Genomic DNA, 27,898 nt, shown 5'->3' with positions numbered 1-27,898 from the left:
TAAGTTGAAAACAAGAGTTGGCAATCAACTTTAAAAAGGAAACAAACAAAAAAAAAATGCAAAAAAGCTCTATAGAACATTTTCTAAGGAAAATAATTTTGACAAAACATCAAACACATGAGCCTCTCAATCTTCCTTTTAAAATCAGTTGAGACATCTCCCAAAATCTTTAAAATTAGAGAAAATGAAATTCGCAATGGGTAAACAAAGAAAATCCATAGGTTACAAATCAAGACAACACTCACATCATGTTCTTAAACTTAATGGGCTCCAAATAGAAAATTAGTCCAAGAAATAAATAAATCAAAACTAGGCAAGGCATGAAGAACATCCAAATATCAATTTAAGCAAATAAACAAACATTTAATGAGCATCCAAAGTGAAAAGAATGGAGAAAATCATATTGGCCCCTAAGATGAAGAGAAAATACCCAAAATTAACCATATGATCTTTCAATACCCACAACCCATGTAACTATCATCTAAAGAATCAATAGACAAACCAAAAATGAAGTCGGAATTAAAAAAGACTTACCAAAGAAACTCCCCCCAAGTATGATACTTGGCTTCTAGTATGCACAAATCTTCTTCTTCAAGCCAAGCTTACCTTTAAATCTTTCAATACTCTCTTATCTTTCTTTTCTCTCTTAAAATGGGTAGAGTTTCCCCTTAAAAGAAAAAGAGATGTTGAAAATGACCCCCAAGCTCATATTTATAAGTCAAAGGAGGGTAGAGACCTTGACACATGTCATTATCTCTACCCAAGCTCAAATTTATCTTTAAAACTTTTTCAAATTAAAACCCAACCAAGGAAACCCAAAGCCTTAGGTTTAGACCTTCAAAATTCCCCCTAAAAGGCTTAAAGGACCCATTTCAAACAGATGAAGCCCTATCTAAGCTCCAAACACATTGAAACTATGGGGACTCCTAGGATGCCACTAAAATCATACTATGGATCCAAAACTTCCTCCAAAAGGTCTCTAAAAGTGACTCAAAAAATTAGTATCAAGGCCGAGTAACAATTAGACCACTAAGGAGTACAAGAACAAACAGGAAAAAAAAATGGAATCCTACATGCATACTAAGCAAGGGCACAAAGTAAGTGGACACCAGGTAAGATAAAAAATATATGTTATGAAGACAAAATGAAGGATGTACAACACTAAAAATATTTTGATGTAAAAAATAAGTCACCTCTCCCCAAAAATTAACACCCTCAAAAAAAATAATTTTGATATAAAAGATGAGTCACCCTCCCCCAATTAAAAATAAAAATTAACACCTCCTTAAAAAAATAATTTTGATATAAAAGAGTCAAAATAGATAAATTAAAGAGACGGGTTATGAATTAAAAATTAAAATAAAATTAAACTCTCCAAAAAATAATATTGAGATGAAAAGAAAAGTTATGAATTAAAAAAGCAATTTAAGATGAAGAGAAGACTTGTAATTAACATTTTGATTTTATAAAATGAAAATTTTCCTTATTATTTAATAAAAGGCAATAAATGTAATTTTTAGTGAAAAAAAATTATTTTGATGTAAAAATATTAAAAGGCTCCATATAAAAACCAAACAAACAAAATTAACACCCCCAACAAAAAAATAAAAATAAAAAAATAAATAAATTGATGTAAAAAAAAGTTAAAATAGATTAGATGAAAAAAGAGTTATGAATTAAAAATAAATAAAATTTAAACCCCAAAAATTAATTGTAAGATTATTTAATAAAATAAATAAAAAGATTGATTTTATAAAATAAAATAAAATTTCTTGTTATTTAATTAGGTCATAAATATAATTTTTTTAATGAAAAAACTCATTTATATTAAATAAAATAAATTTTAGTCTTTTATATTTAAAAACTAAAAAAAAAAAAAAAAAAGGTCCTCGTATTTTTTCAAATTTTTTATACCATTAATATATGTTTTTTCCTTTTGTTTTTTGTTTTTTGTTTTTGGTTTATTGGCATGGAATTTGATCATAATTAATGAACTTATTTTTCATGTTAGTTTTTTTTTTAAAAAAAAAAAACACCAACAAACCAAAACCAAACATCCACCAACAAGAGTCAAACAATCTATACCTCCCAAACAAATTGAAGACCTGTTAAAACTTTTCTAAACTTGTCTTTTAAAGATATTTTCCTTCCATTATCACACCTGAAATTTCGTAAAACTTCTGGTTTTGATTAACGGGCATTACCGACTAACAATTCATCGCCTCCAAACAATCGAAAGCTTTGCTTTAAACACCATTTCTCTTTGCTATTCCATTCCTTTTCTCATCATCATCATCTTTTTTCCTAGCATCCAATCACACTAATGTAATTCTTTTTCTATTTCCTTTTTTTCTTCCCCTTCTGGAGTCGTTCTCCCACAGTAAACCCAAAAGATGAGCATATTTGTTGACCTCAACTTGCTTTGTGAGACTTCTCATTGAACTTAATCTGAACTTCTCTTCTGCATCTCATGGATTCGTTTTGGACCCAATTTTCTTCTGCAGGTGTGAATTTTTTTTTTTCCCTTTTTTGATACTTTCTTAGATGGGAAAATAATAGAAAATGGAGATTATTTTCTGTATTCTATAATTTTTTTTTCTCTTATTTTTCTTTCTGGGTTTCAGATTTAAATCTTCACATATCATGAGCACAAAGATGAAAGGCCTCTTGAAAGGCCTGAGATACATTTCACAAATATTTGGTGTGTAACTTCTCTTCTCTTCCTCTTCCTTGCTTCTACTTTTCTCTCTCGAACCATTTCATAGAGGGCAAAATGGTCATATTTGGTGATTTATGAAAATTAAAAACTATTTTTTTAAAGTTTAATAAGAACTTTTATAAAAATTATATTTTGAATTATGAAAGAATTTATTTAATATTTAATAAAAATTTTACAGTACCAATATCATCATTTAAAATTACGACTTTGACTTCAACTTCAGTTTTTCAATTCAAATATAAAACTATCATGACATAATCGAAGTTTTAGTACAAAATCAAGACTAAAGTTTGTAATTATGTTGCAGATAATGAAAAGGAACAAGAAATGGAGATCGGATATCCCACAGACGTAAAGCATGTGGCTCATATAGGCTGGGATGGCGGTCCATCGGTAAATACACCTAGTTGGGTAAATATTTGTTTAAGCTCAATTTATCAAGCCCTTGGAGATCATAACATTTTAAGCAAACAATATCATCAATTTCACTTCTTTTTTGGTTTGTTATAAGTGATAGTTTAAATGAGTCTTACGATATAGCCATGAGGTGAAAATTGCTTAACTCCATGATTGGGCTGGAAAATACAAAAATGCCCCCTATGTAGTTTGAATCACAGCCTCATAAATTGTGCAGATGAATGAATTCAAACCCACATCGGAAGCGGAAAACCATGAGCCAAATCCCGAAGGTCTAATGCTCCTTCTTTTTGCTCCCATTTATTTGTACCGTATTTTTGGAAAAGTAGTTATGGAAGTTTAGGTGGCAACACCGTTTTTTGAATGTTTTGACGTATGAGCGTAGATCCTGGATTGAAAGACGGCCAACCTCAAAATTCTCAGGCTCCACGCTTACCGGACATGCCCAGGTCATCGAGACGCCAGTCATCCACAGGCGCTTCTGCCTCCGTCACCTCCGAGCAATCAGACGTACAGAGGCGATCGAGGAGACATCATTCTAGCTCTTCAACTAGTTCCCTACCAAGGGAAGCAACCGGTAAAACCAAACCCAGGCAGCCCCGGGAGGGAAGCCAAGGCAGTGAGTCGCCCTCCCGTAACCCAACTGATATACCCAGGAAAAACCGACAAAAGAAATCAAAGGACTCGTCCAAGGACGGTGGGGGGTCGTCGAGATCGAGAGCGAGAGCGAGATCTCAAACTTCTAACACTTACGCCCCATCACCCTTCTCGGATCCAGGGTGTGGAACCGAGTCTAGATTCCTGAGCAATGAAACGTCATCTGGTTTAGAAGAAGTTGGAGAAGAAGGGAAAAAATGTAATGAAGTTTGATGAAATCCTCATGCACTGCAAGAAGAAGAAGAAGAAGCCCGAATGCTTGAGGTGAAGGAGGGTTTGTTTGGATGCCATGGGAGAAGCTTTGGATAAAATCAAATGTACAGAATGGTGTTTTCCTCGACTGGGTTACAGCCTGCAGTTCAGAATTCCCCTGGGCTTTGTTCATAGTTTCAATCCTTAGCCACTCTGTGTATATTTCATGGTATTTTCAATTTTGGCCCATCACTTTTTGTTAGGCGTCAATTATTAATGCTTCTTCTTCAAAGTCTTGTATCATCAATGGTTGGAATTCTCTCATTTTTGGCATGCTTCTTTTTACGTCCCAATTTCCTCTACCAACATGCCCCATAATTCTTTCTATAGAACTTTGAAAAATTACAAATCTAAAACCATGCACACCATTCAATATTCATGTCATATATATGCAGTTGCCATTAACAGATTGCATAATTACATATTTGCCCCCCATCCCAACTCAAATGACTTACAAATCCCAAAAATCCGTATATAATATTGTCATTTCTGCTAGACCTAAAGCCTTGGAACCCTACTCTGAACACCCTAATTCTAGCAAGCAATCATGCCAACACAAACAAAAACCCTAAAACCCCTAAAAGCATCAACTGATAAAAACAATACAAGTGAATTGTAGAAGAACCCCCATGAACCAGGACAGGGCTGGGAAGATCTGGCTTGCTGCAAATTTTCAAAGTCCCCAAACTACCCCTACTGCCCTTAAAAGTGAGGGTACTCAGTCCCTCATCCACACAAAGCCCAATGTTCCCTTTTAGCCTTAGCTTCCCCCCAATTCTAGAGGCAAATTTGGAAGAAAATGGGAGCCTGCCGCTGAGCCCATTGTTCTCCAAATTCAATTCATTCACTTTCTCCAAAAACCCAAACTCCTCAGGCACTGTCCCTTCAAGCTTGTTGTTGTCAAGGCCTAAGTAACTCACGTTTCTCAGAAATATCCCCATTGAAGCTGGGATTTTACCAATTAGTCCCATACGAGACAACCCTATTCCCAAAATGCCCCCCAGCTTTTCCCATATTTCCGGGATCTGCCCTCCAAGCTTGTTCCCACTCAGGTATACCTCCCTCAACATGGGCATTTGCCCTAAAAATAAAGGCAACCCAGGACTGGAGAACTCATTATAGCTCAAGTCCAAAAACGCTAACCTCTGTAAATGCTTTATATTTTCTGGGATTTTTCCGGTGAATCGATTCCAACTTAAGTCCAGCTTCAGAAGCTGCGACAGCCGCCCTATTGTATCAGAGACGTTGCCTTGAAAATGGTTGTGACTGAGATCGAGAATCTTCAGCTCCTTCAAGTTCGCTAGGTTGAGGGTGAGTTCGCCGCTGAATTTGTTTTGGGAAAGTGTGAGCTCTTCGAGGCTGGTCAGGTTGGCAACCTCATCTGGGATTTTGCCATAAACCCCCGTTCCCGTCAGAACCAGCCTCCTCAGACCGGTGAAATTTCGGATCATGCCACTGAGAGAGCCGACCAGAGATGGGTTCTCGACGAACACGAGTTCTTCTAACGAAGAGCCGAAACTGTCCGGAATTTCGGGGACCGAAACGTTGGTCTGGGTGAAGCATTTGTAGAAGAAGAGCTTGCGAAGGTACTTGAAGGAGGAGAAGATGCGTGGGTTGAGGGTGGAGTAGGGCGAGCAAGGTGGGTTGGGGGAGTAGTCCGAAACGTAGCCAAAATTGAGCTCGGTAATGTGCGGCGTTTCAGTTTCGTTATCGCCTTCGCCGGAGAAGTAGTCGCAGACGACGCCGTGCGGGGCGGAGGAACAGAGATCATCGGGGAAGATAGAGCGCCAAGGAAAGTCGGAGTTGATGGAGTCCAGGACCTGGTAGACCGAGTCTTGCTCCTCCGAGTTGAGAGCGAGTTGGGACTGCGAAACGGCGAAACTGGAAATGAGGGTGAACAAGAACCCAAGACCACAAACAAAAACAGAAGAAGAGAGAGCCATTGGAGAAGCCTCTTTGCTCAGTGGAATGTATGTGGATATTTATGAAGAACCCAGAAGATCCAAAAGGGGTTAGAGAGAGAGAGATAAAGAGAGAGAGAATAGGGGAAGGAAGGAGCAGAGGAGGAGACAGTGGGGGAAGTATGGCTGAAAGGGTGAAACAAAAGATTTTAGTACAAAATGGATGAAGCATGAGTCGATTTTGTTTTGCCTTTCCACTTGCATTGCCTGCCTCTCCTACCATTTTTGGCTCACTTACCAAAATGGCCTCGTCTTTGGAGGGTAGGGTAGCGGCCCTTTGGAACATCAGAAGTGTCCCATTTCCATCTTCTCCCCACCTACCTCTTCCCACACCATTCCATTATACAGCACAAAACGAGGTAATTATAAAAAACAACAAGGGCATTAAGGACATTTCATTCACAAACATCAGAGCTTCACAATTCCCACGTTGAAACAGTGATGTCTGGGACCATCAACCAATGATCAGCCACCCTCGCTTAACCCCCGAACACATTACTGCGCCACCCTAGAGCTAGAGCTGTCCCATATTTTTTAAAAACGCCCATAAAACCGGTCGAGCTTTAACCTCCCCGAAAAAGATGGCTCTGTGTTGCAGAAAAAGGCGCCGTCGGAGCCGACAGAAACCTGCGGACAACGCAGCCGAGAGCCGACAGCGATGCGCCGGCAGCCGCCGACTTGTCGCAGGGTCCGGAACGAAAGCGACGTTCAACTGTTCAAGTGTGGAGGGGTATGACGGGACACGTGTCGACAGTCGAGTGGGTTGCAGTGGACACGTATACAGGAGCATGGAAAAAGGATTCCCGGGATTTGACAGATCATGCGAAATCCATTTTCCAGGGACAGCTTTGTCTCTGTGTCCAATCAGGGGCCCAGAAGTTGAGTGGGTCCCTTGTCAAAAATGCCCTTTTAACTTTTTGACCTTTTTGTTGCAGAAGGGGGAGTTGTACAGGGGCTTACTTGTCCGAAAAGAAAGGGTGGGAAAATAATTAGAAAATGGAATTTGATATACAAGACTAATCACAGAACCATCAAAATTAGCTTTCCCGAAATCGTACTTGGGAGTTTTCACGATCGAAGGTCTGACATTTACATACGAGTAAGTGAAAAATTTTAACTTATAGGATCAAAATAGTAATTCTCCTTTGGAGTGAAAAATGATGCTAGGACAGTTTACCATGGTGGGGACATTGGGTGAAAAAGTGAAGAATTGATGCAACATCATGTTAATTGTTGTGAAATAGTAATCTTCGATGCAAATAATTATATAGACGGTAGAGTTTTATCGGAATTCGATTAATCATGACTACATCAATAAACGAGAAAGAATCTTTTCAATATATTGAATATTATAAAAAACAAAATCAGATAAAATTATTGAATTTCCCGAACATCTTATATTTTTTTACTTCTTCTATCCATATCCTTAACCATAAGCTCTCTCGCTCCCCTTGATTTCTCACATTCTTCCTCATATTTTTATTCACCTCATATAGTCTCTACAAACTCATTTCTATCTCACAACTTTTTCATCTCGTGATCTAAAATATATATAAAGATATTTCCAACAATTTTTCTTTTTCTACAAAAAAATCTAATATTATAATAATATATCAAAAAATGTTTTATACAATATTATTTATAAAAATGAATCTTTACTAATTTGAAATTTGGGACACTTTTCAACATTAATTAATATTAAACAACATTTATGGTTCATAACTCGACCATAAATGTGGACGAGTTTTGATGTTATAACACCGTGTTCTACATGTTTTCCTAAAAAAGTAAGCTAGCTTGCAAGAACAAATTTCTCTCCACTAAAAAAAGAAAATTTTCTCTTTATTAACAACGTCAATAATAATGAAGAATTATTGTCTTAGCTATCTCATCCAACTCAAATTGTTATACATTTCGATTTTAATGTTGTAATCTCTTATCAAATGCCTAAAAGTTGAAGTGATAGTAAACCACACATAGTATACCTATCAAGTATAATTGTTTCAATCATATTTTTAAGAATTATTTAATTAAAAGATATGAAATAATCTTGATATGGTAAAAATAATGCTTCACATATTTCAACTTGAAAATTAATTCATTTTTTGTATAAATGGTCTTTGATATTTGGATTGTTAGAGTTATTTATTTGAGCTATTTATTTATTTACTATATTAAAATTATTATCTTTCTTTTTAAGAGCGAGGATAAGTTAGTCTTTTTATTTTCTTATTTTATTTTATTTTATTAGGTCTATTTAAACTCTATTTGCATTATACTTATTTTTAAGAAAGCTCATAATAAGAAACTGTATATTTTATTTTCTTCATTTTTTTCTTTCTTTCATTCTTTTTGGATTTCACATGGTATTAGAGCAAAATTGATTTTTAATGGAACTTTTGATTTATGATTGAAGAGAGTTTAGTCTCATACATTGTTATTGTAGTTGTTTTTGTTCGTCAATGACATCTATCTTAGTTGGATGTTAAAAATGTCATTTTGAATAGTGATATTTAGGAATAAGTCTACATGGTCCCCCTTCTTAGTGTTTATATTAATCGAGGAAAAGTTTTCATGCTCAATAAATCTTTGTATGGTCCCAAACAAAAATCTCATACTTGGTTTGCAAAATTCTTTAATCTGGTTACTTCTCTTGGCTTTCGCCTCAGTTATCATGATCCTACACAATTTATAAAATGCACTTTTGTTGGTTGTATTCTGCTTGCTTTCTCTATATGTTGATGACATGATTATTACAAGTGATCATGTCAATGAGATTACAGTGTTGAAATCATATTTAGTTTCCCATTTTGAAAAGAATGATTTAGGCTTTCTACAATATTTTTGGGATAGAGGTTTCGATCCGCTACTATAGAGCTAGGGATAGCTAGTCATCGGCGAACTAGGGCTATTTTGAACTAATGATTTTAGGTATTAAGGTAGTCTCTTCTCTGAAAGGTTACCTTCTCTCAGAATCTAAGTACACGGTTGATATCTTCTATCGTGCTCACAACAATTAATACTCCTCTTAAGGTTAATGTTCGATATTATTCTTTGTTAGAATTGAGCCCTTAAAAGTAAGACATGATGTGATAAGGTTAAACTTGATTGTTCTCTAACCATCCATTTTATGCATTGACATTAATTTGAGCATTTAGTCTATATCTCTTATATTGTACATAAATTAGGTACATTAGGAGTTGTACAGAAGATACGAGTCATAGATTCCTTGTAAGTAGATAAGTTGTTCGCAATCAATTCATGGATTTGGGTAATCTAATAGAGACTGTAGTGCACCACCTAATTGGAGGGATGACTTATCTTAGTTGTCGAGATGAGTTTTTTATGGTGAATACACTAGTATATGTAATGCACACTGGACATGACCTATAGTGAAGCATAACGTAAGATTATCAATTGTCATAATTCACCAAGTTACTATACTACATAAACTCTTTAATGGAGACTAGTGGTAGCAAATATTCTCAATAAAAGCATCATGATATTTCATAAAATTAAGACAATATGTCACATTGGGTGATTCAAAGGACATTTGATCATGAAATTTATGGTTGCAACAATTCTTTTAGTGAAATTTGACTTATGTTCCTTGGAGTTAAAGAATCTCAGTTAATCACATAATAAGTGAAATATGTAATTGAAGGATTAGAAAGGTAATCTTGATAGGTGATAGAAGTACTTTGTTAAATTATAGACATCAATTCATGAGGAGTCTGCATGCATTGGATAGTAGGTTACAAACCTGAGCTTTATCTCATTGTTATTTATATAGGGTACTAGAGTGTAGTTAATTATTTGTAATGAGATGTTGAATCAACTTTAAGATTGGATTTTGAGGGAGCCAATACTCCTATGGGTCTTAGTGATCCTTGTTTTAAGCTCATATACCATGTTTACACGGTTTATAAGAGTTAGATTGACTCTAGGTTTCCTCTTGTGCATAAGGGTGTTTTAGCAATTACACAAGGTTACACCAAGGATAGTGAACAAGGTCTTTGGATTTAGCGAATTGATAAATTAGACAATTCCTTATTAGGTTAATTAATTAATTAGGACCCAAGTTGTACTAGATTAAGTGACTCAAGCCTTGATAGGCTTAAGTCACTTAAACCTGGTGAGATAACCTTATAAATGCCCTTTAGGGGTTAGGGTTAGGATTTCCATGACTTTAGATAGTTGTCTTCGACCTCCAAAGAAAGAAAAAAAAAAGAGTCTAGATTTCCACCATTCCAAAGCCTACAATTTGGAGTGTCAAAATTATGGTTCGAGTCATCGGACAAAAAATCTTGGGTAAACAAGACCTCTAAACTATTCAAGCACGTTATTCACCATGAGGAATTAATCTAGGAACATCCAAACGTAGGTATGAGTACTATATCTTTAGATCTATAGTTAATAACGATTCATTACCATTTTATTATGTTACAATAGATTTAGAGATGTATAGAGACAGATGCATGCACCATACAAGATCTAAGGATGGGAAATAGAGAAATTTAGGGTTCCCAACATTCTTCTAATGGTAACCCCTTGTCAGGCCTTACTTTATATTATATTGTTGTTGGTAGCTTGGTCTATCTTACTATCACACATTCAGACATTGCTTATGTTATTCACATCGTTAATCAATTTGTTGTTTCTTCTACTATAGTTCATTATATTGTCGTTCTCTGTATTCTACAGTATCTTCAAGGCACTATATTTTAAAGTCTTTTACTTTTGTTCACTTCCTCTTTAGAGTTGCATGCCTGTTCTAATGATAATTGGGCCAATGATCCCAAAGATTACAAGTCTATTATTGAGTTTTATACATTTTTTGGGATTCTTTGATTTCTTGAAATGGTAAGAAATACATTATCATTTCTTAATCTTCCACAAAAGTTGAATATCGTGCTATAACATCTACCACCAATGAGATAGTTTGGTTACATTGGTTACTTATCGATATAGGTATTTCTTTTTCTTGTCTCACTCTGATGTATTATGACAACAAGAGTACGACTTAGATTGCTCACAACTTTGTTTTTTAGGAAAATACCAAGTATATTGAGATTGATTGTCACCTCACTCGCGTCATCCCATTCTCTTTTGTTCCTTTTTCCCTATAGATTGTAGACTTGTTTATTAAGTCACATTTGCTTTTATGTCTTCTTGCAATCGCATCATGAGTTTAGGAAGACATGATTGTTATTTATTTATTATTTCAAAATTATTTTCCAACATTTTAATACTTGAGTTATTTATTACCTATTAAAATCAAACCCAAATCAACATTTCAACGAGTTTAGGCAATTATTTTTAATAATTGAGTTGAGTTTGAGTTAAGTTTTTCCAATTCAAACTTAATTTAGGTTGGGTTTAGGGATAAAGATATAAACAACCCAACTCTAATTCGAACTTGATCTCGATTTAATATTTATAATTTATATTATCCTATATAACAATATTTATTTTACTTATTTAAAACATTAAGGACAAATATTAAATTATAATTATAGGATATAATATATATATATATATATATATATATATATATATATAACCTTTGGTATAAATATATAGAAAAAAAATTAAAATATTGTGGGTGGATTTTAAATTATACAACTTGATCGACCCAATGAACTTGAATCTAATCCTACTAACCTGAGTTGAGAAAAATGAGGTTGAATTAAGTTTGTTTTGAATAACTTTAGTCAAAGATTAGGTTAGGTTGAGCTCAAGTTAATTGTTTCTAACTCGAGTTGAACTTGAGTTAACTATCAATCCGACCCAATCCACTAAGTTGCAACCGTAGTCTTATTGGGTACAAGACCTAAAATGTACCAATAGAAAAACCCTCATCTTATTTGTCATTGCAATATCTCGTATGCCTTTTGTTTAAATAATCTTTTAAAATTAGGGAAGGCAATAAAGTAGGTTTGAGACAACTTACCCCTATTTCAACCATATTTTGTTTATTTATATTGATTCCTACCCCACCAAAATAAATAAATTAACGACTATTGGCGGGGTGGGGTAGGAAATTCCCATACTTGCCCCACTCATTTAATTTATTTTTTCAAAATTTTCAAATTTTTTATCTTAAAAGTTTTAAATTCTATTAATAATAAATATAATTTATAAATAAATAAGTCTTTGTTGTAAAATAATAAAATGGAAGAAGAAGAAAATGAAAAAGATAAATTAGAATGTAGGAAGAAAACAAAATGAATTTTCATTAGAGGTATCTCTCTTTTAAAGGGAAATATGAAGAGATATACATCAATATGGATGATCATCCACAAGTTCTCATAATCCGATAAATTCTCATATTTTATAACACTCCTCCTTGGATGATCATAAGAATATGCATCATTAAAACATTACTGAGAAAAACCCTAGTGAAGGAAAAAGAGTATAATATTATTTTGGATTATTATAACTGCCTCGTTAAAAACCTTGTCAGTAAAACCCAATGGAATAAAACCTGGACGAAGGGAAAAAGAGCACAATGTAGTGATATTCTTATCAATTAGCCCCCCTCATGTTGACATGATTGTATTCTCTTTAATAGCGCAGCATGGAGATATTTGAGTCAACATATTCCAATGAGCTTCTTGAGTATTGCAGTTGACAATGCTTATGTGAATAGATCTGCAAAATTATCACTTGATCTTACTCGTTGAATAATAATTTCATCACTCTTCTGGAGTAATGAAAGTAAAAGACTTGGGCAATATATGCTTAGTTCTATCACCCTTAATATATCATTCTTTAATTTGCGCAATGCATGCAACATTATTAACTTGGTAACATTACCTCTAATAGAGGGGTAGTCTATATGCTTCCATTATTTACTTGATTGATCTTCACAATATTGTTGTACCACCATAGATAAATACATATCTCATTTGAGATCAAGCTTTGTGGGGGTTTGAAAGATAATCAACATTCATATATTCAAACAATTAAGATTATGATTCTTTGTAATAACATAGACCCATGTTATTGTAGTACATGATTGTTTTATTCCAATGTCTCTGAGCTGGTGCAAAACTATATCTCACAAGTAAATTAACAAGGAATGCAATATTTGGTCATGTGTAATTTGCAAGATTCATCAGTGTACCAATAACACTATAATATGGTACTTCTAGACCAAGTAGTTCTTCATCATTTTCTTTAGGACAGAAGAGGTCATTTTTCACTTCAAGTGAATGAACTATCATCGAAGAAATTAATGGATGTGATTTATCCATATGAAAGTGCTTCAATATTTTCTTTGTATATGTTGACTAATAAACTAATATTTTGTTTGAAAACTACTCGATCTACAGGCCGAGGAATTTTTTTTTGTTTTCTAAGATCTTTCATTTTAAATTTACTTTTCAAATAGTCAACTATTTTTATAAGCTCTTCAGAAGTTCCAACAAAATTCAATATTCCACATACTATAATAATTACAAATATTCAACAATGAATATGCATAAACAAAGAAGGTAATATATACATATTTCTCACTTCAAATATTCATTGAAGTCGTCGTACCACATGCCTTTGGATTGCTTAATTGATACAAGGATCTTTGTAGCTTAATTGAGTACATGCTACAATGTTTTGAATTAGTTGCTTTAGGCATTTGAAATCCTTGAGGGATTTTCATATATATGTCATCATCTAAAGATCCATGTAAATAGGCAGTAACGACATCCATCCATGAGATGCAAATTCAGTCTTTCTAAGACTGCTAAACAAATTAGATATCGAAATATGGTTGCATCTATCACAAGAGAATATGTTTCCTCGTAGTCAATACTAGGTTTCTGTAGGAAACCTTGAGCTATGAGTCACGTTTTATATCTCGTGATTTCATTTATATCCAACAAGTTTGACAACTTCAGGCATTTGGACTACAGGTCTTAATAATTTTCATTTTTCCAACGAGTCTAATTTTTTTGTGATGTATTCTTTCCATTTTGGCCAGTCTTTTCTATGTTGACATTCATTCATAGTTTCTACTTTGGGATCCTCATCATTTCTTATAATGTCAATAACTATTTGGAAAGAAAATATATTGTCAATGACAATAGTACTTCAATCCCATTTTTCTTTATAAATAAGTAAATAATTGAGATCTCATCAATATTAGGTACTAATACCTTTTCAGGAGCTAATTGTAAAATACATGCCTCTCACAGGGCTACTTGTTTAAACCGTGTCTCTTCAGGGGTTGCTTGAGACTGATTAGTAATTTTAATAACTCACTTTATATGCAACTTTTTCAAGAGTGCCACATTTCATATATATTTCCATGTGTTTTCCTCTTTTAGGGAATGTGTTTACTTTTTTAGGGTCTACCATGCTTCAAGTGTGCCTTAGACTTATTATTTAATTGTTCTTCAGGGACATCAACTCATTATTTAATTATCCTTTAGGGACATCAACTCATTATTAACTCATTATTTAATCATTTTTTAGGGACATCAAATCATTTTCAAGCATACTTTAGACTCATTATTAAATTGTTCTTCATGGACATCAACTCATTATTTAATTGTCCTTTAGGGACATCAACGCATTATTTAATTGTCCTTCAGGAACATCAATTCTGACTAGAATATTCTAGGTCAGTGAAAATGATTTTGTCACTTTCTTTGCATCAATGAAAGCATTTGGTAGTTGATTTGCAAGTTCTTGCTAATAAATAATCTTTTAAACTTTCAATTCACATTGATTAGTACGAGGATCAAGATAAGTCAAAGTCAATGCATTTCAAATAATTTCACGTCGTTCTTCTGGAACTGGTTCTTCTCTCCCTAACGGCGAGAAAATTGTCTCATTAAAATGATAATTTGCACAATATGATATTCTATCTTTCAAGTGCATAGGTGAACTAGTTATTAAATAAAAACTTCCAGTTTTATAATAAACACCCATACGACTTTTTACCCCAGTGGACCAAGCTGGTCTTACAAGATTCTTCTGGATCTAGCATCATATCAAGTGTCATTCACATGGAATCAAATACTACTAGTGACATAGTATAAGCTCTCGTGGAGCCTTTAATCAAGTTTCAATTACCTAATATAGTATTAACATTGTCTATCATCAATGTTGTGTAATTAATGAGACAAGAGTTTCATCGAAATAACAAGTCATAAAACATGTCATAAAGACCTCGCCTTTATAGAATTGAAAAATTATTATTATAGAGAAAGAGTTAAAATCAAATGGAAAAATATTAGTCATCGATGATGATTTAACTTAATAAGTTGTGTAAAAGCAATAAAAACATATATAACACAATAAAATAAATATAAAAAAGATAATTTAAAGTTATATATTTCTTAAATATCTCATACATTTGATTTTGTAAGTGTGGAACAATTTATACATGAAATAACTAGGAAGTATTTCAATAATCAAACTAATTGTAGTGATAGATCAATAATTTTATTAAAAATATTATTATGATCTAAATTAATGTGCAAAAATTAATTCATAAATCAAAATTTCAAGAGAACATATATATCATGATTTAAAGCATCTTGTTGTCTTAAAACTTTAATTGAAATACTACAAATTCATATAAACATATAAATAAAGATATAATATGATATATTGAGAACAATAGTTGAACCTATTATAATTTCAAAATTATTTTTGGATAATGAAATTATTGCATTAATAAAAATACCACATGTGACAACATGCAATAATATATATATTATTTTATATAAATAAAAAAAATTTCAATCATAAAAACATGTTATAAAGAAAATTGACACGCAAAATCAATTTATTAATCATATGACCAAGTCATATATTTCACATGTATTCAAAAAAATCTCAATTTTCTAAATCAAAATATTATTGTGTATTATACAACTAGAATAAAAAAATATTCTAAACTATCACCTCTAATACAAAATATCATACTTTCATGTAATCCAAAATTCCACGTCTATATGTAAAAATTTCTACTAATAACAGGATAACTTATACTAATAAAAGTTCACTAAAAAATATATGAAGCACTTACCTATTTGTATAGTTTGATATACAAAATATTAAGTTTTTGATAATATGTAATTATTATCTATATGCTTGTTATCATAACTTTAGGTTATAATATATTTCATTATAACTTTTGGTTATATAAATTTCATAAAGTTGTACAAAATTGTTAGTTAATAATTTTGTTCTCTATAACTTCTAGTTATAAGAAAGTACATATTAACAAATTTGGCATAACTTTTGATTAGCACAAAGAATATTAATTTTCTTATTTTCTTAACTTCGGTTTATGAATAATAATATTTATATAACTTCTAGTTATATAATATAAATTTATGATATATCTGGCTATATGAGTTTTAATAATTATTAATTTATTAAATTTTTCTTCATAGCTTCAGGCTATGAATAATTAAAATTCAGGTAATGTTATAATAACATTAAACAAATGACAATTATGTTATAATATAACTTTTGGTTATATAACAAAATTAAAAAAAAAATTATGTATCTTCTAGGTACATAGTTGTTCATTAACAATTTTGTTTTGTATAACTTCTGGTTATATAAGAGAATTAGAAATTACATGCATAGCTTTTCTATGAAACAATTGTTAATAAAAATTATTTTTCATAATTCCTGTTGTGAAAAATAAGTGAATACGAAATAAAAATTAAAAACCAATATTTTTCATAACTTTAAGTTATGATTATTTTGTCAAAACAAAAATATATGCAAATTTGTATATAGTTTCAGGCTATAGACTATTTTTTATGTAAAGTTGTACATAACTTTAGGTTATGAACTGTTTATGTATGACTTTTAGTTGCACAATATAATTAAAAGAAATTAATGAAATTAAAAGTTAATATATTTTATAGCTTCAGACTATGATTATTTTGTCAAAACAATAAAATATTTAAATTTGTACAAAACTTCAGGCTATGAATTTTTTTTTATGTAAATTTGTGCATAACTTCAGGTTATGAACTATTCATTGTGTAGATTTGTGTATAGCTTCAAGTTATGAACTATCCATTTTATAGCTTCTGGCTATATAATATTATTTTTTATAACTTCCAGTTATATTGTATAATTAAAAACAAATAATTATGAGTTATAAATATAGCTTTTGGCTATGTATTTGTAGTTTTGGATTTGTACATAGCTTCAAACTATGAACTATTCATTATATAACTTTTGGTCATATAATATTGTTTTATATAACTTCCAATTATATAATATAATTAAAAAATAAGTAGGGATCTTATGCATAACTTCCGACTATGTATTTGTAATTTATTCTATAACATCTGGTTATGAAGATTATGCATATTTTTCATAACTTCTAGTTATGAAATTTTTTTCTATATAACTTATAGTTATTAAATAATTAAAATCTATAATTATATGAAATATGATTCACATAGCTTATAGTTATGAGATAAAGTAAATAAAAATTATAATAATACAATGCATACTATTCATATTTTATTCGAAGAGAATAATGATACATACTTATAAGAAATTTTGTAGATAAATTCTTTTATTTTTCTTTTCTACCTCAAATATTCTTCTCTTTTTCTATATACTTAGAGCGACGTCCTATAAGAAATTTTGTAGATGAATTCTTTTTTTTTTTTCTACCTTGAGTATTCTTCTCTTTTTCTATATACTTAGAGCGTTGTGCGTAGATAACATGTTGTAAAATAATAAAGTGAAAGGAGAAGAAAACAAAAAAGAGATATTAAAATGTAGAAAGATAACAAAATGAATTTTCATTAGAGGTATATCTCTTTTATAGGAGTCACAAATAGATCTATACATCAATATGGATAATCATCTGCAAGTTCCCATAATCTGATAAATTCTCATATTTTATAACAGTATTATAAATATTTATAATTTATTTTATGATAAAATATATTTTATATATGTTAAAAAATTGAAGAATGAAAAAAACCGGTTAACATATTTTTTAAATTTAATATTATATATAATCAAAGCGAAACAAGACGAGATAAAGTCATACTCAAATATGTCCTAAGGTTTAAAAAATTATCCATGCATCTCGGATAACAAAAATTAAAATAAAAAATCAAATTTATCTTGAATCCATTTATATTTATTCCAAACTCATTCCATTGGGAATGAGGTAAAATAATTGCAACATTGTTGTCATTGCTTTAAACTATAAATAATAACATTACCTTATTAACACTTATGTCATGCATGGGTTAGTCTGTTCTACCAAATTCTAAAATCAAACAACACCACAAAACTTTAATACAATTATCTATGGATAAATTTAAATAATTAAATCATTAGAACAACCTACCATTCACAATGAATCCAAATCTCCTTCCTTCTGTTCCTGGTCCAGCTAGACTTGAATTTTTAAGTCAAAAAGCAGGGGCAAGCAAGTTATACTAAACTCAATTTAACAAAACTAAATTTTAATCACTTGAAATTAACTTTGCTTACCAAAACAGAAAGGATTTTGATAAATATACATTATTTTTTAAAAATATTTTTAAAATAATCATATTTTAAGATGAAATTAAAATTTATCTTTTAAAATAATAAATTTTAGTTTGATTTTAAAAGTATCTTTTTAAAAATAATTTTTAAATTGATTTTTTTATTGTAAATTTGAAAATATTTTATAATTATTGTATTTTAGAAAAATATTTTCTAAAATTAATATATTTTTTCAAAATCATAACATGATGTGCAACCAATGTTTTCAAAATCAAATCAATTGATAAATCGAAAAAAATTATCAATTTATGATTTAATGATCAAACTGAGGTCAAATCAGTGATATCATAAATATAATTTACATATTATATAAATTTAAATATATATAATTGAAAATTTTAATAATATTTTTTAATATTTGATATACCAAATTATATAATAGAAATAAATATAAATGTAATAAATTTTATTAAATAGAATATATATTTAAGATGAAAAGAAAATTATATTATTTAATTGTATTAATATGTTTATATATTTTATTATTTTAAAATTTTAAAAATTAATATATTAATTAATTTATATTATTTTCATATTTATAATTTAATAGTTGTTATAAAAATAAATGTAAATATAAATATCTAAATGATTGTTTGGGGTGTATAAATGTATGGTCTGCAAGCCTTGGAAAGATCAGTTGGGCCAATTGGGCCTAGTAGTTGATGGAAATGGGTTGTTTGTGATGAATAGCTAAATGATTCCGCCTAAAGAAAATTTAAAAAACGAAGGGAAAAGAAAGTATCCAACTACTTTTCAGAAGTTTTGACCGATACGCCGCCGAAAGAAAGACCACTTGTTTGGCATCGCACTACTATGACATTCCGCAATGATGAAAGGAGAGGAAAATTTTAAGGTTTTACGCGGGCGTAACGTAAAGTCCTCTAGAGAGAGAGAGAGTAGAGAGAAACAGCAAAGCTGAGAGCGAAAACAAATGGCCATGGCGGGTCTCTACCGGAGGGTCCTTCCCTCTCCTCCGGCCATCGATTTCGCTTCTTCCGAAGGGAAGGTCTCTTCCTTTCTTCTTCTCTTACTCCCTTCTATTATCATTGAAACTGTTTTTTTTTTTTTTTTTTTTTTCATTTTTTGTTGATTTAGGGTTTGGTTGTTGGGGTTTTGGAGCTGGGAGACTGAATTCTTTGTGTTGATGAGATTGTTACTTGAATTATGAAATAATTATGTTAATGTATTTTTTTCTTTGTCTTGATCGAGGGTATGGCCCTAGTGATGGTGTAAGTTGAACAGTGAGAAGGGGTTTGGATTTTGAGTGATGAAGCCGAAAGAGGTGGGAGCTTGAGGGTTTTTCTGAGCTGGGTGAAATGTTGGGAAAATGTGCATATCTGGTTGCCCAATTCAGTGTTTTGGTGCTACGATGGTTTTTTTTTTAGTTTGAGAGTGGGTTTATGGCGTGCTTGGTCATCCCTTGGTTTTGAATTGTCCCATTTTGTACGCGTTTGTTGTTGTTTTTGGGGTTTTGGAGTTAGCTCACATCAGGTGATCGGTACCCTTCATCTACCAAAATGATTGGAAATGTTTTACTATGGGGGCTGGCCATGCCTGAAGTTGGTACCTTAACTGTTAGGGGGGTTTATGCTTTATGTACAATTGCATCATTTTACTTGGGTCCAGTTCTGAAAAGGGGCTGGGAATTTGTAATTGTGCCTCTTTTGGCATGTTATATGACCATATAATACATTCAGGATTAGAATTAGGGGTGTGATTGAGTAATGTCTGGATGTTGAAGGTCTGCATTCTGTTTTTCTGTATGTAGTTGTTTTTACAATTTCATCATGTTTATTGAGGGCACCATGGAAATGGCAGTGATAAACTCAACTGATATGTTACACTTGAAATAGTGGCATTTTGTGAAATATTGATACGGATAAAGCAGCACAATTTTTAGGTTGGATGCAATTTTCTTTAGTGTCATTTAAGATGTGATGGGTTTATGACATGAAATGCTATGTGAGATACAATGGGTTTTCAGTGATTATGGGACATCCATACATACTGTCAGTGGTTGAATTTATTGTGAGGTAGCCATCTGCCTATCTCCTATTTCAGGCTATTTCTCAATATCACAAGGGTAGAAGGAAGTATGTCTATGAATCGTTTGTTTTAGTGCAATGCTTTCTTTAATAAACTTATTTATTCATTGTTTGTTTGCTTCTTTTTTTTTGTTTTTTTTTTTTTCACATTTCTCTAAGGGTGATTTTTTAATGGCTTAAATATTGAAGATTTTTATTGTTCATTAAGCTCTTCTATGTTATGGAATTGCAGCAACTTTTCATTGAAGCCATTCAAAGTGGAACCATGGAAGGTTTCTACAAGTTAATTTCCTACTTTCAGACACAATCAGAGCCTGCATATTGTGGATTGGCTACCCTTTCCATGGTCTTGAATGCCCTTGCCATTGATCCAGGAAGAAAATGGAAAGGTAACTTCTAATTACATTTGTTAGAAGTGGATGCTTGTTTCTAGTTGTTTCCTCTGTTAAGAGAAAACTCTAAGATTCGTTGTCTCTTTCTTGAACTCAAGCCCTTATTTGATTTTAAGAAAAGTTTCAAGAGAACTCAAACCATAACAGTTAGCAAGTAATTGAATAAGAATCATGTGAACCTGTACTTAAACAGTTATACAGCACCTCATAGATTTTCAATTTTATTGGAGCTGATGTAATCATTTAAGCAGGGCCTTTGCTTATGATTGTGTAAGATGTGATGCTTCATATCTTTTAAATATGACACCAATCCACACATCATTTAGTGAATTTTCTCATTTTTTTTTTGGTTAATTATTTCTAGTTTTAGTATAAGTTTAGAATGATTTTGTGGTTTTAATAATTAGCATCTGTTGCTTATTGGATGTTAATGGCTCAACCATATTAATAAAGGTCCAATTTGCATAATTGATCACTGTTAATTTTCCAATTGGAATATAAGAGGCCCATTTCATCAAATACAAGGCTTATTTCTCCTGTTATAACATCATATGAAACTCCTAGGTTTGAATTTATGTATCTATTTGTCCTTTTGATACATGGCTTCTTGAATATGGTTTTATAGTTTTTATTCTTTAAGTGCATGCATCATATGGTTGCCACAGTTTTTGCCCCTCTTAATTTTTTGTGGTGCCCTTAGGTGTATGTTGTATACTTCCTGTGTGCTTTGGGATGCTCTGTTGGCATTGCCTTTTTTATAATATTCTTTTGCTTTACCTATCCAAAAACATAAAAAAGAATGTTGCCACAATGTTTCTTATAGGACCTTGGAGATGGTTTGATGAAACTATGCTCGACTGCTGTGAACCTTTGGAAAAAGTTAAAGCTGATGGTATCTCATTTGGGAAGGTTGTCTGCTTGGCTCACTGTGCTGGGGCAAAGGTTGATGCTTTTCGGACAAATCAAAGCACCATTGAAGAATTTCGTAAGTATGTGATGGCGTGTTCCACTTCTGATGATTGTCATGTGATTTCATCATATCACAGAGGAACTTTCAAACAGGTATTATCAAGTTACAACTTGTTTGTTTTACCTTTGCATAATTATTTTTTGATGGTTTTTTATAGACTCGCTCTTTTGTAGAATTGTATGTAATATTTTAGTATCATTTTCTACACAAATGGAATATTATACTGAAATTTTGATCAGGATCACAATTTTTATATGTTGGTTGTTCTCTTTATTTCCTATTAGAGAACAGGAAATTCTGAACTAGATTATGCATTGTTGACATTTTCTTTTGATAGGCAAACACAAAACTATGATAAAAAGTGCCTAACAGAAAGAGGGCACACCCTATACACAGGGGCTTATGCATTGTTGACAGTTATGCTGTATGAATTCAAAAGAGTGTTATAATATTGTTTATAACCTTTAAAACATTGTGATACCATATGAGGAAGTATTAGATACATTAGGCATCGGATGGAGGCAAGGCTAGCAAGTTTCTTGATTGAACTTTCTGCCAATTTGAACCAATAAATAATTTATTGAAAGAGTAAAGAAAAAAATATGGACTGCAGGCATATTTTCATTGGGCTTTTGGCTTAGTGTTTTTTTTCTTTTTCTTTTTTGTTCTTGGAAATGTAATATTTGCTTTGCCTTTTGGAGAAACTTGAGTTCAAATACTTAAGGAATTTATAAGCATCCTTCTTTTATGTGTGGCTTCTTGAGGATTTTTTAACACACACAAAAATGGGCCTAATGGGGAAGGCAAGGAAATGAAATTGTTAATTGAATGTCCTAGTAGGACAGGGTTTATATAAGGGCCAGGGAAAGCAAAAGAATGCCTTTACTTACTGTATTTTGAAAGCGCTAGGCACCAATCAATCTCCCTAACAGCGAAAAAGGCGAAAAGACTAGCATCGGATTTTTCTACTTCTCTTCCTCAACCAACCGGGGATATTCCCCTCACAGCAGATTCAATAGCTGCGGGCGCAGAATGAATTCAAGATGAATGGTTGATTAGGCCTATTGAGTAAAAAGTTTCTTAAAAATGCTAGAAATGTCTTCAAATAAAATTTGTATATGTCTTTTTTGCTGGAGACACATGCACACACACGGAGGAGCTTAGGGTACTTGGATGATGGTTTAGTGATAGTGACTTTGGACTAGAATACTTAAAATGAGCTTAGAGTTCAAGAGAGCAACATGGATCTAAAATGTAGTATAACTACCTGGATCATCCACCAACAAGAAGGATCTTTGAATGCTTCAAAAATTGAGCTTCTGGTCGTCTGTTCCATTTCTGGCTTCCTAATTGCTTCAAATGTCTTCCAAGTGATTATTTGGCCTGTGTATTGTTTTTTGATGATATTAATTTCTTGGCCTGATCCAGATCAAGTTGATTATATTGTTATAAAGTTGAATCTGTGTTAATAAATTAGGGTCCATCATCTGCATTTCTGTGCACTACTCAGTCGTTGAAATAGCTATAGAATGTTGTTCAGATCCTTCCTCATGTGCTTAAAATGCTGATAGGAGAGTCAACTAAACTTTTATTGCAGACGGGAACTGGTCATTTTTCACCTATTGGTGGTTATCATGCTGGAAGGGACATGGCACTTATTTTGGATGTTGCACGCTTTAAGTACCCTCCTCACTGGGTTCCACTCCCACTTCTTTGGGAGGCCATGGATAATATTGATGAAACAACCGGGCATCGTAGAGGGTGGGTATTTATTTAAGCTTTCTTCTGTAAAATATTTTAATTTACTGTATCACAATGGTACAAGAATATGTATTCATTCTGGAAGCACTGTATCCAGCTAGGGAATTCCTCCCCAAAGAAACTGTGTTGATTGAATTTGCTGTCTATTTTTCAACTGATGTTCATTATCCTCTAAATTTTATCTCCCTGGTTGATGATTAGCATTAAGGCTGCATGAATACACACTCAAAAGCAGTTGATCACACAAACTAGAATTTTTAGGAGTTCATTGTAGAGCAACGTGCCACAATGATTGTGATGCCGAATGCTGAGGCACATAAGCAGTGATTGGAGATCAGCACTTGTTTGATAGATAGTACAACTATTGAAGTCTCAAAATTATCTCAAAAAGAACATGTTGCTGTTTTAATGTGCAATTGGCAATATTATATTTCAGCCAAGGCATTTTAACAATTAAATAGTCTGGCTGTCCAAATGAACAACTGCATGTGACTCTTTTCTCTCACATATATTGTGCTCTTTAAGTCCCTTCCCAGTGGATTTGCTTTCTTGATTCTCATGATAGAGGTCAATTTTGATTCTCTTAAATTTGCTTCTGTCTGCTTCTCATGTTTGATCATTTCTTCCAGGTTCATGCTTATATCTAGGCCACGAAGAGCGCCAGCGCTGCTTTATACCTTGGTATGGTCCTAATTGGTGGTATGCAAGGATAAAAATATCAGTTTTTGTGAAAATATCAGTCGTTGAATTTTACAAATATATTTGGAAATATCGATTGAAATTTTTAAAAAAATATTAATATAATGAAAATTGATCAAAACTCATAAAAGTATTGGAAAAAACACTAAAAATGAAAGAAACAAATAATATACATTAAAATTGTTTTATTGAAAAAATTGATATATACAAAAGATAATATACATATTTTAAATTTATTTATAAATTTATATGTTTCATATATATATGAATTATAGAAGATCTAACATTAAAAGTGGGGTAGCCTGGTTATCAATTGATCAAAAAAAAAAAAAAAAAAGTGGGGTAGCCTGGTTATCAAGGTGAATCTTTTCAATGGAAGTGGTTACAGGTTCAATTCCCTGCTCCCTTAAAAATTTTGGAGCCTTTTGAGCTTTGATCTTGATGTTGAGTCGTTGACCATTGATTTATCCAATCATATTGGGAAATATTGGAATTTATCCGAAAAAATCCCTATATATTGGGAAATAATCCTAAAAACCAGATGGGAGATATTTCTTTTCACAAAAATCTTTCCAGTTCCATGGATATCCAATATTTCCCTGAAATTTCGGTGAAAAATCGGGATATTTTTGTCCATGGTGGTATTACAATGTCAAACTTTGCAAAGGCACACACGCAGACACTTAATATGGAGGTCTAATTATTTATATTGTCCTCATTAATCAGTTCCCATGAGGTAGAAATTAAACCTTTAGGCATGAAATTGCTGGTCTTCCTGTGAAAATAGTCTAGGGACTGATGAAGATAAGATGAGAATTATCAATGAATGTATCTGGTTGGAGCTTACATGTATTAATGAGTGTATTTGTTTCACACCTGCATATGCCTCAATTGTTGAGCTATCATGTAGTACGTGTGACTGGTACATTCTTCATCCTTGCATATGATTTATAGGCTCAGTCATCTCAAATTGTGAACAGCTCATGACAATTATATTGATAAAGGATATATCATGGAACTTTCTGCAGAGCTGTAAACATGAGAGTTGGGTCAGTACCGCTAAGTATTTAATGGATGATGTTCCTGTTCTCTTAAGGTCAGATAATGTGAAAGATATTGATAAAGTTCTCAATGTCGTTTTTACGTCTCTCCCTTCAAAGTTCGGGGAGTTCATCAAGTGGATTGCAGAAGTTCGGAGACAAGAGGATGGTGGTCAAAATCTAAGCCAAGAGGAGAAAGGAAGGCTTGCTTTCAAGGTTTTTGTACATTTTTTTTATGTCTATTTCTGTTTCCACTTTAGCTCATAGTGAGCCAGATATTTATTATTTACGCTTCAAAAATCCAGAGCTTAATTTTTTGTATCTGACAGGCAGAGGTTTTGAATCAAGTACAGGAGGTTGGCCTTTTTAAACATGTAACAAAGTATTTATCTTCAGGAAATTCATGTTGCACAAAGCTACCATTTTCAGGCCATAAGGACAATTTGCCTGACATTGCGGCAAGTGTCTGTTGCCAAGGGGCAGAGTTTTTGGCTGGGAAGTATGTATCCTCTAATGGGTTTTGCTGTAGAGAAACTTGTGTGAAATGCTTCAAAGCCAATGGTGATAAGCCCATTACGGTTGTCTCTGGGACAGTGGTTAATGGTAACAGTGAGCAAGGGGTTGATGTGCTGGTTCCTTCATTTCCAACAAAAGTGGGTTGCTGTGGCTCTGGAAGTAATTGCACCGGAATTCACCCTGCAGGTGATGATGTTTTAACAGCACTTTTGTTAGCCTTGCCTTTAGACACATGGTCTGGTATCAAAGACGAGAAGCTGCTGCAGGAAATGTATAGACTTGTTTCAACTGAAAATCTTCCCACTTTGCTTCAAGAAGAGGTATGGTTTACTTTCTTTTGTTATTCTTGCAATTTGTTGCAGTATTTGTCCAGAAAAAATAAGACTGCAGATTGTTTTTATTCCAAGCATCATAGTCTTGAGACATTGAAAAATAAAGCATATCTTTCATATTGACAGAAAGCCAAATCTGAATCTATAGATGGGCATACAAATCAAGTAAAAATTAGTTTCTCCTTGAAGTATGGCAATGCATATTGATCAGTTAATACATTATGGATCACATGTGGCAATGTCTTATAATATGTAGCTGCTAAATGCTATTCTTGATCTGACCTATACTTGGTGGATTTTTCATATTCAAAACATCTTTATGGCAGGTTTTGCACTTGCGGGGTCAGCTTCTTGTTCTCAAGAGATGCCAAGATAATAAGGTTGATGACGAACTTGCTGCACCTCTCCTTTAGCATCCTGTGTCATTTTATAGTCTATTTATTCTGATACTATAAGCATAGAGCATACTCTATCGTCCAAGAATCAAGTATGTATAATGTTCTAAGTGGCAAAATATTTTATACATACACTGCAGAAATGCTATTGATTGCCCTTTTTAGATTACACTTAGAGAAGCAAGAGGTGTCTCTGTCAGGTTTATCAAGAAATAAGAGGTGTCCCTCAAAGGTCGAATCTACAAGGAACCAGGAGTTGCCTCCCACAGATAAGGAACCACTACATGCTAACATATTGGAAGAGGAACTGCCTTTGATGTTATACATCAGCTCAACTACAAACTTCATGTCTGGTCCGAGGGTTAAAGCTTCTGGATTATTAAGCCTATGGGCTATGGCTCGCTCACAATTAGGTTTGTGGAAGGAGATATTTGTTAATTCAGTGCATATATTTTATCAGATTAACACTCATGTTGGTTCTTCATACTCTTCTCTTAGTTGTTGGGACTTCCCAATGTATGTTTTTTTTTCCCAGTCGGGTATGAGAATATTTTTATGTTTTAGTAATTTTGACACAGTTTGAGGCAAGAGGTAAATCTGTTTATCTCCTTCCCTGACAGCAACTCTGAAAACAGAAATACGAGGCTGAGAAGAAGAGAAAGCCATTAGAGAAGCCTCTTTTCTCAGTGGACTGGATGCCCAGATAAATGAAGAAGCTAAAACCCAAAAGACCCAGAAGGGTTTTAGAGGGAGGGAGAGTTAATAGGGAATGAAAGAGCAGAGGAGTCTGGGGAAGTGGGGGCGGTATGGCTGAAAGAGTGAAACAAAAGATTTTTTAGTGCACAATGGATGAAGCATGAGTTGATTTTGTTTTTTCCTTTCCGCTCTCATTGCTTGCTTCTCCTCCCAGTTTTTAGCTCACTCACCAAAATTGTCTTCTCTTTGAAGGGCAGTGGCCTTTGGGACTTGGGAAAATGTCCCCTTTCAATCTTCTGCTCGCATACCTCTTTTCCACCCATTCACTACAAAAATTAAAAAAGTTATATTCCGTAGGCATAGTTAGGAATAAGACTGTTAATATATTGGGATTTATTTAATTGAAAAGTTACTTTGAATGGTGTTTATAATTAAGCAAACTTGGTTTTCTTTATAAATCATTAGATTAATTCAATAATTTATTGATC

At 32.6% G+C, this 27,898-nt stretch overlaps 3 protein-coding genes across 5 annotated transcripts; 2 read left to right on the top strand and 1 right to left on the bottom strand.

Moving 5' to 3' along the window:
* Positions 1 to 2,218: 2,218 nt before the first annotated feature.
* LOC117917905 (CRIB domain-containing protein RIC6-like) lies at positions 2,219 to 4,322 on the top strand. Of its 2 annotated transcripts, none has more exons than XM_034834375.1 (5): positions 2,219 to 2,504; positions 2,625 to 2,701; positions 3,027 to 3,112; positions 3,354 to 3,408; positions 3,522 to 4,322. In XM_034834375.1, exons 2-5 carry the CDS (start codon positions 2,644 to 2,646, stop codon positions 4,004 to 4,006), a joined length of 684 nt encoding a protein of 227 aa, XP_034690266.1. In that variant the 5' UTR covers positions 2,219 to 2,504; positions 2,625 to 2,643; the 3' UTR covers positions 4,007 to 4,322. The 2 variants fall into 2 exon arrangements, with proteins under 2 accessions (XP_034690266.1, XP_034690265.1); XM_034834374.1 differs by having other exon boundaries at positions 3,027 to 3,130.
* Positions 4,323 to 4,396: 74 nt separating this feature from the next.
* Positions 4,397 to 6,240, bottom strand: LOC117917904 (piriformospora indica-insensitive protein 2-like). Its single transcript, XM_034834373.1, has one exon. The coding sequence runs from the start codon at positions 5,986 to 5,988 to the stop codon at positions 4,591 to 4,593; it is 1,398 nt and encodes a 465-aa protein (XP_034690264.1). The 5' UTR covers positions 5,989 to 6,240; the 3' UTR covers positions 4,397 to 4,590.
* A 13,110-nt stretch (positions 6,241 to 19,350) lies between these two features.
* Positions 19,351 to 27,302, top strand: LOC117918877 (glutathione gamma-glutamylcysteinyltransferase 1-like). Of its 2 annotated transcripts, none has more exons than XR_004651967.1 (9): positions 19,351 to 19,570; positions 20,842 to 20,998; positions 21,825 to 22,063; positions 23,569 to 23,732; positions 24,362 to 24,413; positions 25,460 to 25,687; positions 25,801 to 26,307; positions 26,646 to 26,806; positions 26,915 to 27,004. XR_004651967.1 is itself a non-coding variant. In XM_034835835.1 (9 exons), exons 1-9 carry the CDS (start codon positions 19,496 to 19,498, stop codon positions 27,029 to 27,031), a joined length of 1,593 nt encoding a protein of 530 aa, XP_034691726.1. In that variant the 5' UTR covers positions 19,351 to 19,495; the 3' UTR covers positions 27,032 to 27,302. The 2 variants fall into 2 exon arrangements, 1 of the variants encoding a protein (XP_034691726.1); XM_034835835.1 differs by having other exon boundaries at positions 26,646 to 26,699; positions 26,915 to 27,302.
* Positions 27,303 to 27,898: the final 596 nt, after the last annotated feature.

The sequence above is a fragment of the Vitis riparia genome, chromosome 7 (assembly GCF_004353265.1).
Source record: "Vitis riparia cultivar Riparia Gloire de Montpellier isolate 1030 chromosome 7, EGFV_Vit.rip_1.0, whole genome shotgun sequence".
In the NCBI taxonomy this organism is placed as follows: Eukaryota; Viridiplantae; Streptophyta; class Magnoliopsida; order Vitales; family Vitaceae; genus Vitis; species Vitis riparia.
This window is presented reverse-complemented; position numbering and strand designations above follow the sequence as displayed.

Excerpts from the sequence above, each read along its gene's own strand:
- LOC117917905 (XM_034834374.1), top strand. The coding sequence starts at position 2,644 with ATGAGCACAAAGATGAAAGGCCTCTTGAAAGGCCTGAGATACATTTCA. Across the intron at positions 2,702-3,026 it reads ATACATTTCACAAATATTTG|ATAATGAAAAGGAACAAGAA; the intron begins GTGTGTAACTTC and ends ATTATGTTGCAG. Across the intron at positions 3,409-3,521 it reads CCATGAGCCAAATCCCGAAG|ATCCTGGATTGAAAGACGGC; the intron begins GTCTAATGCTCC and ends GTATGAGCGTAG.
- LOC117917904 (XM_034834373.1), bottom strand. The coding sequence starts at position 5,988 with ATGGCTCTCTCTTCTTCTGTTTTTGTTTGTGGTCTTGGGTTCTTGTTC.
- LOC117918877 (XM_034835835.1), top strand. The coding sequence starts at position 19,496 with ATGGCCATGGCGGGTCTCTACCGGAGGGTCCTTCCCTCTCCTCCGGCC. Across the intron at positions 24,414-25,459 it reads CAGCGCTGCTTTATACCTTG|AGCTGTAAACATGAGAGTTG; the intron begins GTATGGTCCTAA and ends AACTTTCTGCAG. Across the intron at positions 26,308-26,645 it reads CCACTTTGCTTCAAGAAGAG|GTTTTGCACTTGCGGGGTCA; the intron begins GTATGGTTTACT and ends TCTTTATGGCAG.